This window comes from Caloenas nicobarica, chromosome 16 (assembly GCF_036013445.1).
Source record: "Caloenas nicobarica isolate bCalNic1 chromosome 16, bCalNic1.hap1, whole genome shotgun sequence".
NCBI classification, from domain to species: Eukaryota; Metazoa; Chordata; class Aves; order Columbiformes; family Columbidae; genus Caloenas; species Caloenas nicobarica.
Genome location: NC_088260.1, coordinates 6,584,846 through 6,599,802, shown reverse-complemented (window position 1 = coordinate 6,599,802; position 14,957 = coordinate 6,584,846). Strand labels below are relative to the sequence as shown.

Sequence of the window (14,957 nt, the reverse complement as noted above, 5' to 3'; positions counted from 1 at the left end):
CACATTCCCTGGATGTACTCTACCTTGTGAGGCAAATTAAAAAGAAATCAGAAGGCTAGAGCTGCTGGGGAGTCCGTGGTGCAGGAGCGCAGCCGTGGGACGCTCTGCGGCGGCTCTGCTGTTCCGTTCTGCTCCAGCCTGGGGCTGGGAGTCGGTGGGACGTGCTGGAGGATGGTTTTCCAGGGGAGCTGCGCTCAGGCAGGATCCCCCCCACGCTGGGGCTGTGGCGGGGACAAGTGAGACCCCGCTGACAGCACGGGAAAGGGGGTGGCAGGAGGCTGCTCCAGCCCGCGGGGCCGCTCGCATCTGGGGGGACTCGGGACGCCCCGGGAGCCGTTGGACCATGTAGGGGTCCTGTCTCCTCCGTGCCTGCGGGGCGGGGGGTCAGCGGGGGCTCACGGGCGCTCCCGGGGGGTACGTGCCAAGAGGCAGGTGTGCGAGCGGCGTGCAGCGGGGTTCACCAGAGCGGTAAATAATTAACAGCGGTAATTGCAGTCAGTCAAAGAGCAATTCACTTTCATGGAGTACTTTTCCCCTCGGGCGCTGCCCGTCTTTCCTCGGGCGTCATCCTCCTCTTTCCCTCCTGCTGAAGCACCTCCGGGCTCATTTTCCTGCGCTGCCACTTCGCTAATTAGCGATCGCGGCGCCGCGGGCACGGTGCGGGCAGGCCCGGCGCTCGCTGGGGGCCGTGTCCCGGCAGGGGCTGCCCGTGGGGCACACGCGTGTCCGGGGCACACGCGGCCCCGCTGCGGCCACACGCGTGTCGCGTGACCCCCCACCACGGCCGCGCGCGCTCCCGGTGCCGCCCGCGGGGCGCATGCGCAGTGGGGCGGGGATCCCGGCCTCGCGTGCGCGTGACGTCGCCGCGTCTCGCGCCGCTCCGGGCCGGCGGCGGCGGCCCCGGTGAGTGGGGGGCGGGGATCGGCACGGCGGGGGCTGAGTGTGCCCCGGCACCGGGTCTGGCACCGGGTCCCCCCGCCGCGGCACCGGCCGGCGGGTGACAGCGGCGGGGCTGTGCGGCGGACGGTGCTCGGTAGCAGCGGGCGGTGGGAGCACCGCGGGCAGCGCTCGGTACAAGGTGGGTGGCGTGCAAGGTGCTCGGTGCAAGCTGCGCGGCGGGCGGTGTACGGTGCAGAGCGGACGGTGCACGGAGCGGCGTGGGGTGCTCGGTGCGTGGGGAATGCAGGGTGCTCGGTGCACGGAGCCATGCAGGGGCCATGCTGTGCAGTGCGCGGTGTGCGGAGGGTAGCGCAGGGTGCTTGGTGCACAGCAGGCAGTGCACAGTACAGGGTGCTCAGCGCAGGGTGCACAGCAGGCAGCGCACAGCGCAGGGTGTACAGCGTGCAGTGCAGTGTGCTTAGTGTGCGGTGCTCCAGGTTCCTTTTTTCCCTCTCTCCTGCCTTACCACACGCTCTCCTCACCCCCGGGCTGCCTGGCAGCTGTCTAGGAGCCTGCACTAGGTTGTGCCCTCCACCGCCCGTGCATCACCGTGCACCACAATAGTGTGGAGAGCAGGCTGGGGCACACGGCCCATCAGTAGGCACCCAGGGGCTGGGGCTGTCCGTCCGTCTGTCCAGGCACCCGAGGCTGCCCTCCTCTGCTGGGGCAAGCGTGGTGGCCTGGACAAGTGCTTGGTGAGAGGCTGCACCTGCAGATTTTGCTTGGCATCAGTCTCAGCTCTTGAGATGAAAGGTTTTGGCAGCAGCTGAGGTCTGGGCAGCTGCAGGGTGTGGGTCCCTGGCAGGGGGGTTGCAGACGGGCTCCTGCGTGGCTGCCCACCCAAAACATCAGTGCTTTCCTTGCTCTGCCCATCTGTCGCTGGGCCACAGCTCTGCAGTGCTACATGCTAGGGTTGTGAGTACCACGCTATTTCTGTAGCAAGATCGAGCTCCTTGGGACTGGTGGCCAGAGTCACAGTCCCTGGCGCTGCTGGCAGCATGTTCCCACTGCCGACAGCGTGAGCTGGCCCACGATCTTCCATGGGAAGGGTATGTTTTGCATTGCACAGGCCTTTGTTCTGTCCCTCGCTGTGTTTGTTTGCATGCTCGGTCTGTGTCCAAAAAACGTCTCACAGCTTGAAAGCCCTTCACACATCTTCCTCTGCGAGTCAGAGCCTGGCCCCGCCAGCTGCTTGTACTTAATGTATGGGCGGTGAGTCTCCCCTTTGCACAGCTGTGCTCTTCTTTCATGCTCCAGTACCGAGCAAGGGTGAGTGAAGAGATTAAAATGATTTGCGCTAGCAGGTTTCCAAATTTGACGTTGCTTTTCTGGGAATGCTGCAGCGTGCTTGTGGGGGGCTTGTCAAGTGCCAACGCAGGTTCAAGCGTTTCCTCCAAGCAGGGTTTTGCAGCAGCGTGCCTGGCTGCAGCCTGTGCCCAGTGCCTGCCTGCGCACCGGGCAGGAACAACCGTGCTGTACTGCCCGCAGAGAGGGGCGGCAGCCCCTGAAATTGGGGTGTGATTTCCAGCTCTGATGTCCATAATCACCCCAGGGTCTGTGTGTGAACCTGTGGGGCTGGAGTTGGAGGAAAGGGCTGGTGGATCTTGCTGGCGCACCGATGAACACCCTCCCGGCAGCCTGGCGCTTTCTGAGCTTCCTCCGTTCCTGCGAATCGCTGCCATGCCCGTGTGTGCTTAGGGGATGGCGATGTCCCAGGCTGGGGACATGGAGGCGGGAGCTGCTGTGGATCTCTCCAGGACACGGTTTGCTGGTGATCTCACCAGAAGGATGGGCAGGCTCGTGCTGCTGCCATTCTCTGCCTGTAGGTTTTAAAAACTGTATTAGTAACTTCTGTTGCTGTTTTAGGAAGGTCCTTCCAAAAGGAGCGTGCATTATAGATACGCTGAGCCTTCAGGGGATGTGCGGGATGTCAGGAGTGCTATAAAATCCAGTGGCTGTCGAAAACATTTTTGGAGAGAGAAAACAAACACCCAGCAGGTGGTTTTATTTAGCACCATACAGGTGCGTCTTCTGACGAATATGTGATGCGTTTCAGAAGCCTTGGTCGCGTTCCTCAACAAGAGTGTGCTTCACTTTGGATTTCGCAGCCCTCTGAGTGCAGGCAGCGAGCATGCAGGTTGTCAGGAGAAGCTTGCCGTGTTGTCCTCTGCCTGCTGTGCTGCATACCATTGTGCAAGCCTTGAGTTCGTGCAGTTCTCCTAAACTCCTGTTTGCCTCCAATATTGCAGGGATTCTCCTCAAAAAAATGCCACCTGAAGGCGAACAATGCCTTTTCCCCGCTTTTTGTGCCCGGTCCGTCCTTTTGTGCTGGCCTGGTGGTGTGGGTGCAGGCAGGACCACGATGCAGGTGCCTCTGCCAGGGGCTGGCCGTGCCCGTAGGAGCTGTGTGGCATGTGGCAGGTCCCCTGAGGAGCCCCCCTTGCCCCTCGCAGGGTCTGCAAACCAGAACCGCTGGCAGCGGCAGAGGTTGCTCAATCCACAGCGCTCAGAAGTTAAGCAAGTAGCTGTTTCCCATCGCGTGTTCCCTGGTGAGTGAGCCCAAACCCCAACTGGGGAATCCACATGTGGCTGTGGTGTCGAGGTGCTTCTCCATGGAGAAATGACCGTCAGCTCTGAGGCTGCTGCACGCCACAGACTGCTGTGTCGGGGCAGGGGGAGCAGCCAGGGTTTTTGCAGTACTCCTGTTCCTGCTCGGTGCTGGGGCTGGATCCTGCAGCGTGAGCGACCGTGTCTGGCACTGCCTGTGCCTGGACATGCTGCAAGGGGGTGGGAGAGCACTCGGTCCCCCTGCTCCCCCAAGCAGCTGTGCGCACAGCTGGCTGCGGGCCAGCACTGCTGGATGGCGTGTAGAGGAAGGACAGCGTGCAGGGGAAGGACAGCATGTAGGGGAAGAAGAGCAGCATGCAGAGGAAGGGCAGTGTGCAGCTGCAGCCCTCAGTGGCCCAGCATTTGCACGTCGATGGCAGCAGAGGAGCCAGGGCTCACAGCTGGGCTTCTGCAGACAGGAACTGAGCCGTGACGCGCTCGGATGTGCTGTTTGGGGTAATTTGCACAGAGCAGCACATCTGGGAAGGACCCAATTCCTTTTCTTCCATCCATGGTTTCATGGGAGGAGCCTCTCCCATCCAGGGGCTGGGTGGGAGATTGTTGCACATCCTCGCCGGGGCTGTGCCCGCACACGGGCTTTGCGCTGTATCGCATGGGAAGCCACGTATTCGCACATTGCTGAAGTCGGTGCTGGCAGCACTCTGTGCCCTTCCCAGAATTACTGGCTTTGTGAGGATGCCAAACGCTCACCCTTGTGGCAGCTGCTATGCCGAGCCTGGGGCGGTCGGTGCTCGGGACCGCGTACCCGCAGGGTGCAAAGGGACGGGGCAATGGGTACAGCAGCGTTCCTCCCCACCACACTGCCCGGGGCTGCGCAGCCTGTTCCTCTGCCCACGTTGCCCTCTGTTCAGTAAGTGCCTTCGGATCCGGGGACTCCTGGTGTTGCTGCATGGGGAAATAAAATATTTTGATTTTGTTTTCTAAGCAAATTTGAGGTTTTGAGGTTTTCTTTTGCAGAAACAACCTTTTATTTGCAAATCCTGACCTTTATGTGTGCAAGAATGGAGTTTGTTGTGACTTACGGTTTCATGTGTGGATTTGGAAAATATTTTTTTGAAGATACTTAGTATTTTTCCTAGTGGTTCCTCAGACTTCTTTTTGTCCTTTATGTACGGTGGGCCCTGACCACTCACATTCACCTGGGGGATCTTTGTTCAGTTTTGGGAGGGAAGAGTCGTGTTTGCACCGAGCACTGTGAGTTAACACGGAGGCTACAAACTGCGGCTCCCCGGTCCCACAGCGCTGCCTGTGCCCCGTGTCTGTCTGTCTGCCACCGTTCCTGTAGTGGCACCTGCGGTGGCTTCGCCTTTGTCCCCATGAGGCAGTGCCTGCAAACTAATTAAGCAAAGGTGGAGCTCTGTGAGTTGATTAAAAGTCAGAAGCGTCCCTGGGAAGCGCGGAGCTCCTGTCCTGTTTCAGCACAAGAGCTTTTGAAGCAAAGACCAAGTGGATCTGGGGGTCACAGACACCCCTCCTGCCCCACGCCTGTCCCTCGCAGCCTGTGCCAGGGGACTTGGGGGGGTTCTCCCTTCCCCACCTGTGCCCCATCGCTCAGCTAGGTCCCTCGGTGTCACCACTGCCCCCCGAGCCCCTTCCCCAGCTCTGCCAGGCCATGGCTGGGCTGTGGGGGTGCGGTGGCTTGTGCCTCCATCGCTGCGCTCTGCCAGCAGCTTTCACTTCGGGAGTTTCATAATTAATAAGCCAGTTTGAGAGACAGGCTGTTGCTTCACGGAGAGGTTGGCAGAAGTGGGAGCTGTGGTTTCCATTGCCGGACAATAAAATGCCATCGCTGTGCTTGGAACGAGAGGCGGGCAGAGTGAAGCTGCTGTAAATTGGTGGGCTTTTTATTATTTCAGGAACGCGGTGGCGTTGAGCAGGATGATAAAATGTTTTTCTAATCATAGCAGCCTTGAGGCAATAAACGAGCAGTGCATTTGTGCTGTGAAATGTCTGTCTGTCCTTTGTGGGTGTGATTTAGAGCCTGTTCAAGCAGGCTGGCGCGCTGTGCGGGCACCTCCGGGGCCGGTGTGCCGGGTGTGCGGCTGGGGGTGCCACCTCGCGCGTTTGCTGAACGGGAAAGCCACGGTTTGCAGCCACGGTTTGCAGCCGCTGTTTGCAGCCGCTGTTTGCAGCCCCTGCGGCTGCTGCGGGGGAGCAGAGCGCTGGGTGCTGAGGCGCAAGCTGAAACACTCCCGCTGTGGTTTGGATGCTCAGACACTTGCTTAAACACTCTCGTGCAGTCATTTGACTATTTCTTCCAATGTCACTTGAGATGATGTTGGCAGAGGAAATGGAAACTGCGGTGCTGTTTGTTCTACTTGAGGATTTTCAAAGGGACACGTAGCCCTGAAGTGCTTTAAAATCCAGGTATTTTTACTGGGATTGGCTTCTGACTGCTGTAGATGCACCTGGGGTTGTGGCCTGTAGTGTGTCTTTAGCTTTAATAAGCAAAAACTGTCGATGTTGCTGTTCTCGCCACTTGGTGGCCTGAAAGCAACTTCTGGTTTTTTGTTTGTTGTTTTTTTTTTTTTTTTTCTTGTTTCGCGTGCTGTAGGTGCTGTTCAACAGCTTGATTTCATGCACATAAAAGCGGGCTCTCCTCTTACTGTCCGGAACCTTGGGCCGTTGCTCACCTGCAGCAAAGGTTTGTACAAAGCTCCTGTTCCTCTGCGAGTGGCTGCACTGTTGAGTGGGGTGGGCAGCAACCCGCAGCGCGGGCTGGACCCCGCGCCCGCCGCCCGGCTGTGCCTGTGGCATCGATCCTGGCTGGACCCTGCGCCCGCCGCCCGGCCGTGCCCACAGCATCGATCGTGGTTGGGATGGATGAGCAGGAGCTGCGTGTTGTGCAATGGGACTGGTGCTGCACTGGGTTAACCTCGGACGTCACCGTGGCTGCGACCTCTTGCCAAACGTCCTAAAATCTTGTTCAGCTTTCGCTCGAGCTGATTTGAAATTGAGATGGAGAAACACCCCACGCGTTGCGTGCCAGCAGCCTGTCCCTCCCTGCTTCTCGCCCATAGCCTCTGCCTGCTCTTCCCGGCTTTCCTGGGGCTCATTTTTCCCTCTCCTGTTTGCTGCTGGGACATGAGCATCCCTGTCCTGTGTAGGGACATGCCATGTAGCCATGGGGTGCTTTGAATGCACGTTATGAGTTGCCACCAGGAGAGACCAGAAGGACACGTGCGTTTGGAGGTGACAGGGTTTGTCTGAGCTCAGGTTGGAACAGGAGTGATCGCCCTCAGCCAAGCTGTTTATTTTTGTGTTGTATGCTGCGTGTGAGTTAACTGGAGACTATCAATTAAGTGATTAAATTTTCCTGATTTGTAAAGATACGAGCTAGATGTATTAGGGTATTTCTTGCTGACCACAGCTTGTGCTGCTGTTCTGCCCCAAAGGCATCTGTAGTTCCTCATCCTTTTATTAAGCACCAATGATTTGAGCTAAAGTTTTCCAGGCCACACCTATGTCTTTTGGGCAAGTTTCAGTTAATCGCAGTAATTTCTGGGAATGGAATTCGATGATATTAAGCTTCTCATAGAAACTGGTCTTGTTGTTTGTTTGCAACACTTTGCTGGTTTAAAAAATGGATTTGAGCTATTGCTTCATCACTAGGGATTGTGCACGGCTCTGGCTGTGCCAGCGCGGGGCTGCTCTGGGCGGTGGGGCTGCTTTGCCCATTGCACAGCAGCAGGTGGAGGATGTGGAGGCTGCAGTGGGCGCTCGCTCAGCTGCGGTGGCTGCATGGCTCCGCGCGGCGCTTGGAGGCACCAGGAAGGAAGTTTGCAAGCGCGTGTGTGTCTCTCTGTGTACAGGCAGGAGCTGGAGCTGTTTCCGGAGCGGGGTGTCTTGGGGCCGGTCTGTTAAACCACTGCCGCTCCGTGCACCGGACTGTTCATGGCCCTGCAGCAGCGCATCCGGGGATGCAGCTTCTGCTCCGCCAGCCTGCAGCCTTGTCTGGACCTGAAATCCCACGGTGGCTGGAGGCAAGGGCAGGGTTGAGCAGAAGGCCTTGAGGGGAAGGAGGGCAATGCATGCGCTACGGATAAGCTCTTGCAAAGTTCCTGCTGGGTGGAGTTTCCCTCTGGTTTTTAATTAGTGCTAAAGTGGAGGGGCTGCATGACGTTCAATGGCAGCTGCGCAGGAGAGGAGGAGACTCCTGGGTGGCTGGAATAACAATTAGTGTCTGTCCTTGAAATGTTCTCAAAAACATCCTCTGAGGCTGGGACACCATCGTGCACGAAGGGGCAGCTGCTGCGGGGAGGGCTGGGCTGGAGAGAGGTTTGGTCCTTGGCCTGGAGCCGGGACGATCCCAGCAGCGTGGGCAGCTCCCGGCACTGAAGTTGGCGTCCCTGTCACCGTGCCAGACCTGGGCAGTCCGTTGGGCCCCGGCTGCTTTTGCTGTGGCTGCTCTGGGGACTCTTGACCACAGTCTGACTTGTGCCTTATGTCAGCCTTTGTCCCAACGCCTGCGGTGGGTGACTCTGGAGCTGCTGCCTCTGGGATGTGCTGTTGTGCCGGTCACTTGCGTGCGATGGAATCGTGCCACGATCGGGCTGTCGTCCCCCGGCTTGTCCACATCCCAGCTGCTCCTGTCCCCTGAGGCTTCTCCCTTCCAGGAGACTTCATTTCCTAAAAGAGCAGCCGCCTTCCCACTTCCCTCGGTTTCTCCTTCTGGCTCAGCGCTGCCAGCAACGAGTTGCAGACGTGCCGTGTCTGGCTGCCGGCACTGCCCAAGACCACCAGCTCCGACGGGACCACCGTCACCAGGCTGGGAGGGTGACTGCAGCAGGGGAAGGTGCCAAGGAGGAAAGCATCACCTGTCAATGCACACACAGATGCCTGTAATAAATACACAAATTGATATTGTGGCTTTTCTTTCCCATCAGGTATTTTTGCGGCCCCCTGTGTTCCAGCATGGTGCTGGGCTAGCGGCAGCATGCCCGTACCAGGGGAAGGTAAGCACAGCGGATGGCAGTGCCTGAGGACTGGTTCCCCGGTGACACTGGGCAGGGGCTGGTGAATATTTCATGTGTCTGTGCACACCACGTTAATATTGTATTGCCTTCACAAGCTGACAAGGAACAGTCTAAGCCGTGTTTATATGAATGCCTGATCAGCGTGCAAAATAAGGAAACTTTCTGCCTGTAGCACTTCCTGTGTCCTTGTTTGTCACTGCTCTGCTGTCACTGTCGCCAGCACCCGTCCTCCCCCATGCTCTCTGCTCTCTTGCCCTGATGGCGATGGGGGATGGAGCCCCTGGCTGTGGGTCACAGCCTGTCCCTGTCCTGCAGTTCCCGAGCTGTTCCCCGGGGTCATCTGCTGGCACTTCGATTTCTGCTCCCTGTCACCAGCTGCAGGGGGTCCCAGTCCCACTGTGACGTGCCGGAGAAGCCCCCAAGAGCTCCCTGATTCTTGCTGGAGCGGAAGGCTCTCGGAGCTGGGCTATCTGCCCTGCCAAGGCAGCAGGACAGTCCCAGGGACACGGTACTTTGTCCCGCAGGTGCTGCTGGCACCACAGGCTCCCAGCCAGCAACATGAGCGAGTCCCTTTGTTCCCCTTCGGTGTCACTGGGACAGGAGCTGCTGGGAGCATCTTGGTGAGAAGCACTCACTGTAAAGTGCTTTTTTTTGCGAAGAACAGAGCACTTTTATGCTCTCCCAGCCTCCTTTTAAACTGCAGAGCTTTCCCGCTAATTAGCCCGTCTTGGTCTGCAGAGCCGTAATTATTCCAGTTGGCCTTAAATCCTGACTGCTCCAGCTACAATGCATTGAAATGGGTCTTGTGGCATTTGCAATTATTTTTAGGGTGAACATTTGAATATATTTACATGACTGAACCAGGTCAAGATAGCAGGAAGGAGCAGATGAGCACTTGTCTTTTTAATGGGTCTGACTCTGTGCTTAGTGCTGCAAAAATGCAAGAGCTGTTTGTTGTTCCTTCTGATTTACATCTAAACAAATGGCCTGGCATTTGACTTTTTGACTGTTATGCTAGTATGTGGGCACGCATTTGGAACTGTTAAACTGTGGTATGTTAACCAGGTTGGCCAGGATGTTAACCACGGTTCTAAAGAGCCACAAAAATAATTTTGAGCAAAAGGGCTTTGCACCGGCCGCCACTCAATGTGCTCTTTCATGGAGAGAGTCAAGAGGAGAAACTGTTTTTCTGGAGCAGCTCTCTGGCCTGTCAGCAAAACAAAACACAGGGACGTCCCGTTCCTTCCACTCCATTCAGCTCCTGCTCCAGCCACATAATCACAAAAACCGTGGAAGCCCAGAGGAGGATTGCAAAACCTGGGCTTGCAAACGGAGCCGGGGCGGGACACGCAGTGCCAGGGAGCGCAGGAGTCCCTCCCGGCTGGGCACAGAGCAGGGGACTTGCAGAAACTGCCGCCTTCCTGCTTGAGACCCTGGCGAGACACAGAAAACCCAAAAACATCTTAATGCCAGATGAAGCCTTCAAGGATTTTTCTCTAAGGTCAGTCTCTGGAGAGAGGGCGTTTAATGCTGACTCTGTGTGTTGCTGTTGGCCTTAAAATGGTTTAATTTCTCAGTTTCGTTCTAATGGGTAACTGCTTCTCCTGACTCAGACCCTTAAAATTTGCATGCGATGCTTTTGTTTTTCTCGGATTTCGGCTTTCCCTCCTCTCCTGTGACAGCACATGGAAACTAAGGAAAATGCAGGAAGGAGGCAGGTGGATGAGAGAAGTGAGGAGCTGGAGCAGAGTTCAGCTTTGGAAGGAAGGCGAACTACAGGGAGGGTTTAGGCTTCACCTGGGATGGAACAAGCTCTCTCCAAAGATTTTTTTTTTTTAAGGACTGACTGGGTACGCATGGCTCCTCCTCTCTGAGGCGTTCCTGGAGCTTTGTTCCAGCTGTGAACTGTAAAACTGTGAAACGTTGCTCCAGCTGTAAACCTATGATTCTGGGTATGGAACAGCCCAGAAGCAATCTCTTTGGGTGTGTGCTGAGGCAGACTTTAATCACCTTCTGTGTAGAAAGCACCTGGCCTGGAAACTGCTGATAGGTGCAAGAGGCGGTGAAAGGCTGGGTCGGTGTCAGCTTCCCCGGGGAGCTGGGCTGGGTCGCGGTTTCTGCTGCCCTGACTGTGCTCTGCTTCTCTTACAGATGCCTATGGGGCTGAACGCTCGGTAGCTGGACGCTGAAGCGTGGCCAGCAGCCTGTGCGGGGACAGCAGGATGCGGGTCACCACGAGGAGGGTGCTGCTGGTGGTAGGCTCGGTGGTGGCCCTGATGGTGACCCTGCACCTGGGCCAGCAGGTCCTGGAGTGCCAGCAGGTCCTGAGCGAGAGGAGGCACAGGCTGATGCGACCCGAGAGCGAGGAGCTGGTCGTGATGGACTCCAACCACGTCGAGTACCGCTACAGCAAGGAGATGCCCCTGATCTTCATCGGTGGGGTCCCGCGCAGTGGCACGACGCTGATGCGGGCCATGCTGGACGCGCACCCCGAGGTGCGCTGCGGGGAGGAGACCCGCATCATCCCCCGCGTGCTGGCCATGCGGCAGGCCTGGTCCAAGTCGGGGCGGGAGAAGATGCGCCTGGACGAGGCGGGCGTGACGGACCAGGTTCTGGACTCCGCCATGCAGGCCTTTATCCTGGAGGTGATCGCCAAGCATGGCGAGCCGGCCCGCTACCTGTGCAACAAGGACCCCTTTACGCTGAAGTCCTCCGTCTACTTATCCAGGCTGTTCCCCAATGCCAAATTCCTGCTGATGGTTCGGGATGGCCGGGCGTCCGTCCACTCCATGATCACGCGGAAGGTGACGATCGCTGGCTTCGACCTGAACAGCTACCGGGACTGCCTGAGCAAGTGGAACAAGGCGATCGAGGTGATGTACGCGCAGTGCCTGGAGCTGGGCCGGGCGCGCTGCCTGCCCGTCTACTATGAGCAGCTGGTGCTGCACCCCGAGCGCTCCCTGCGCGCCGTCACCGCCTTCCTGGGCATCGCCTGGAGCGACGCGCTGCTGCACCACGAGGAGCTCATCGGCAAGCCCGGCGGGGTGTCGCTCTCCAAGTGAGTGTCTCGGCTCCTGCCCTCGGCTTTCCAAGGGGCGGTTTAGTGTCACTGAGCAGGTCCAGGCTCAAACCAGGGGCAGGGGCACGTCGCCGGTGTTTGTGCGTTCCTTTCAGGGGCAGAAGTCACAGCACATATGGTTTTGCTGTGATGGGTTTTGTGTACCCGAGTAGAAGACGGCTTGAATACCAGTGATCCATTGTACCCAACAGAGCAGCTTCTCAGGCAAGGATTCTGGGAGCAAGCGACTGTTTTATTAATCTCTTGACAGTGCAGAGATTATTTTGGTTTCTAATTTGAAAAGAACTGCTTGCTCTGAAATGTGAGCTCTTTAATGACTCTTCTCTCCACCCATCTTCAAATACCTCCTTACTGCGATTAGTTTTGCTGCTAACGAGCGGCTTTCAGCAGTGAACAGCAATTCTTGCAGGGTTTGGTGCTGGTATTGCAGAGTAAGGGAAACGCCGGCTTGGTGCAGACACACCCCAGCACTCCCGCTGTGTGCCAGGGTGCTGCCTTCCCCCACCTTCCTCTCCTCTTTTAATGCTCTTTATTTCCTAAATGGAGGCTTAAGTCTAACTTAGCCAAATTTAATCAGTTGTGTAAGGGAACCGTACAAATGGTCTTTGTGTAAATTGCTCGTGCCCGAGTGGTGAGGGCAGCGAGGAGGGCGATGGGCGTTTGTGCTGCACCCGTGTCTTGGGTATTGGAAGTGACATGTTGAGGTGGCTCTTCTGTCTGAGCCCAGAACACCTGTGAAATCCAACCTTAGTGTCTTGTTTTGTTTTTCTTTATTATTCATCCTCAGGATAGAAAGATCAACAGACCAGGTTATCAAGCCGGTGAACATGGAGGCGCTGTCGAAGTGGACTGGGCACATCCCGGAGGACGTGCTGCAGGACATGGCCCATATCGCGCCGATGCTGGCCCGGCTTGGCTACGACCCCTACGCCAACCCCCCCAACTATGGCCACCCCGACCCCTTGGTGGTCAACAACACACACAGGGTGAGTGCGGGGATGGGGGGTGACCTGGGGACGGAGTCCTGCACCCCCATAGCCCCCTGGAGCAGAAGGGCTGAACCAGATCAGAAAAGAGCTGGAGAGGAACAGACGCTTCTTTGAGAGCCTGGGAGCGACAGACACGTGGTTACACAGAGATGATGTCAAACCAGATGTGTGCAGGAGGTTGAGTCTGGCGTGGCCCAAGCTGGTGGTGATTTTGGGGTGGTGTCATTTCTTCTGCTGTGGCCGACGCTGCCCTGTCCCTCCCTGACCCAGCCCAGCTCTCACAATGAGCTGTGGAAGTTACTGGTGTGTGCTGGTGTTATCTGGGAGCGCAGCTGCAACACCAGACATGTCAGTCTGGCCCCGGAGGACGCTCAGATGGTGTCGTGTCCCTGTGTTGCTCCCGCGGTCCTAGCGGAGTGCAGAGACTCGTAATGCATTTGTGCAAAAACAGAAGACTTTTTTTTTTTTTTTTAGAATATTGACTCATGCCTGTGGAGCAGAGCTGGAAGCAGCTGCAGAGCCACAGACAGCAGTTACTAGAGGGAGTTCCTCATGCTTTGAGGGGGAGATGATTCCTCCCCAGGCTGAGGCTCTGCAGCCCCCCAGCTCTGCTGTGATCCCGGTGACGGTGCCCTTGGATGCGGTGTCCTTTGTCACGCTGGTGGGAGCAGGGGATTGCAGTGGGACCGGTCCCCTGGCACTGTGTGCAGGGTGGGCAGGCGGGTAGCAGCACCGATCTGGAAGGTCAAAGATCTTCCCTGGGGTTGGTCCATGCTCTGAGGGCTCTGCTCGTATGGCTTCTCCTTCTTGGGACCTGTTCCAGATGATTTGGGTGAACATGTGCCCTGGGCAGGGTTAGGGACAGTTTGGGTCTCTGTTGCGGACCTTTCAGTACTATTTTGGGGTGAATTTGGAGAACTGGCATGATGGTAAAGACAAAAATACTCTCCCCTCCCAGGGTGAGGGGGAGAATCACTTGTGTTGGTTCCCCGCCCCAGCAGGATGCTGCTCCCTGTCTTTGCCTACAGTCAGGAAGGAGGAAACCTCCTGCTTTTGCCCCAATATAGCACCAGGATGTAGAACAAACACCCGTCAGGGTGTTCTGGCTGATTCAGGTACACTGGGACGTAGGACACAGTTAATGAGATGGATTTGCTGATATTCACAGAGCCACCACCCCTGAAGGGTCACTCCAATCTTCTCTTTTCCACAGGTTTTAAAGGGGGATTACAAAACGCCAGCCACTTTGAAAGGTCACCCGCAGGTAAAAGTCCGATGTCCCTTGAGGGCTCTGCCCTGTTCGGTGCCTGGTCCCTTCCTCCCTCTTATGGGCATTTTGGGCTGGGCAGCTCATGCTGTTCTCTGTGTCCCAAACGTTCCCTTTTCTCGCTTTGGGGAACGCAGTGTGAGTGCTTTGAGTTGCAGATGGCAGCTTAGAGCTGACCCTCCTGTCTCTGGGTTATTCTAGGTGACTCAGAACACATCGTCTTCTCACTAAGAAAATTAATGATTTCCAGGTAAGACCTTATGCTTTGTTTTGGGACTCGGGCAAATCCACCCGCATTGCTCCAGGGCAGTGTTTTGCTTGTGTAACTTCTCGTGCCTCTGGATTAACCTGTTATGTGAGACGATTTGTCAGAAAATCTTTTTCCGAGCTCTGGATATGGGCTTATTTCAGCAAAATTGGAATCGGCTGCTTGGGAGGGTTGTTACCACCTGTCTCCACGGGAGCTCTGAAGGGGACGATAGCCGCTCCCCGGCTGGGACGGGACGATAAAGCAGCTGCATCTGCTGCTGGTTTGGGAAAACAAAGCTGCTGTTGATAAATCAGATGTTTTTCTGTCTCTCTTCTCCGCCACCCTCTATGCTAAAACATACAGTAACATTTATCTCTACTAAAAATTACTCCTAAAAACTACTTTTTATGTAAAAGCAGTATATTGCATGAAAAAAAATATGGGAAGCATTGAGTGAGAATGGAAGTTGTGCGCCCAGTTCTGGTTTCTGTCTCTATTTTTTGCACTGTTTTTGTGCTTTACAGCTCTGGGTCAGGCACCTGCCACCGGTCCCGCTCCTCACCCATATGTGTCTTTTTTTTTTTTTTTTTCCAGAATGCTGCAAATGGCCTTTTGTTGCCCGACAAAGAAGAGTTTGCAAGGGCACCAGTGGAAATCGGTTCTCCAAGCATATTGCTTGCTCCTGTATTGCCAAAACGCCCGCTGCACGGAATGTATTTGCATTTATTTGCAAAGGCTGAGCACGTCCCGCGCCGGGTGGAGCCGGCTCTGGGAACCCGCTCCCGTGTGCAGGGAAGGGGTTTCGTGCCACGGCTGGACTCGTTAATCG

General features: G+C 56.5%; 1 protein-coding gene across 3 annotated transcripts; it reads left to right on the top strand.

Annotated features, from left to right (window-relative positions):
- Positions 1–932: 932 nt before the first annotated feature.
- On the top strand, positions 933–14,802 carry TPST2 (tyrosylprotein sulfotransferase 2). Of its 3 annotated transcripts, none has more exons than XM_065646227.1 (7): positions 933–1,078; positions 8,454–8,522; positions 10,695–11,601; positions 12,410–12,608; positions 13,825–13,875; positions 14,080–14,128; positions 14,723–14,802. In XM_065646227.1, exons 3-6 carry the CDS (start codon positions 10,766–10,768, stop codon positions 14,107–14,109), a joined length of 1,116 nt encoding a protein of 371 aa, XP_065502299.1. In that variant the 5' UTR covers positions 933–1,078; positions 8,454–8,522; positions 10,695–10,765; the 3' UTR covers positions 14,110–14,128; positions 14,723–14,802. The 3 variants fall into 3 exon arrangements, with proteins under 3 accessions (XP_065502299.1, XP_065502298.1, XP_065502300.1); XM_065646226.1 differs by lacking the exon at positions 933–1,078 and adding an exon at positions 6,123–6,211; XM_065646228.1 differs by lacking the exons at positions 933–1,078; positions 8,454–8,522 and adding an exon at positions 9,710–10,044.
- The last annotated feature ends 155 nt before the right edge of the window (positions 14,803–14,957 follow it).

What these genes read in the sequence shown, in the direction of transcription:
- TPST2 (XM_065646227.1), top strand. Translation starts at nt 10,766, where the DNA reads ATGCGGGTCACCACGAGGAGGGTGCTGCTGGTGGTAGGCTCGGTGGTG. An exon ending in GGCGGGGTGTCGCTCTCCAA is followed by an intron (nt 11,602 to 12,409) that starts GTGAGTGTCTCG and finishes ATTCATCCTCAG; the next exon opens with GATAGAAAGATCAACAGACC. An exon ending in CTTTGAAAGGTCACCCGCAG is followed by an intron (nt 13,876 to 14,079) that starts GTAAAAGTCCGA and finishes GGGTTATTCTAG; the next exon opens with GTGACTCAGAACACATCGTC.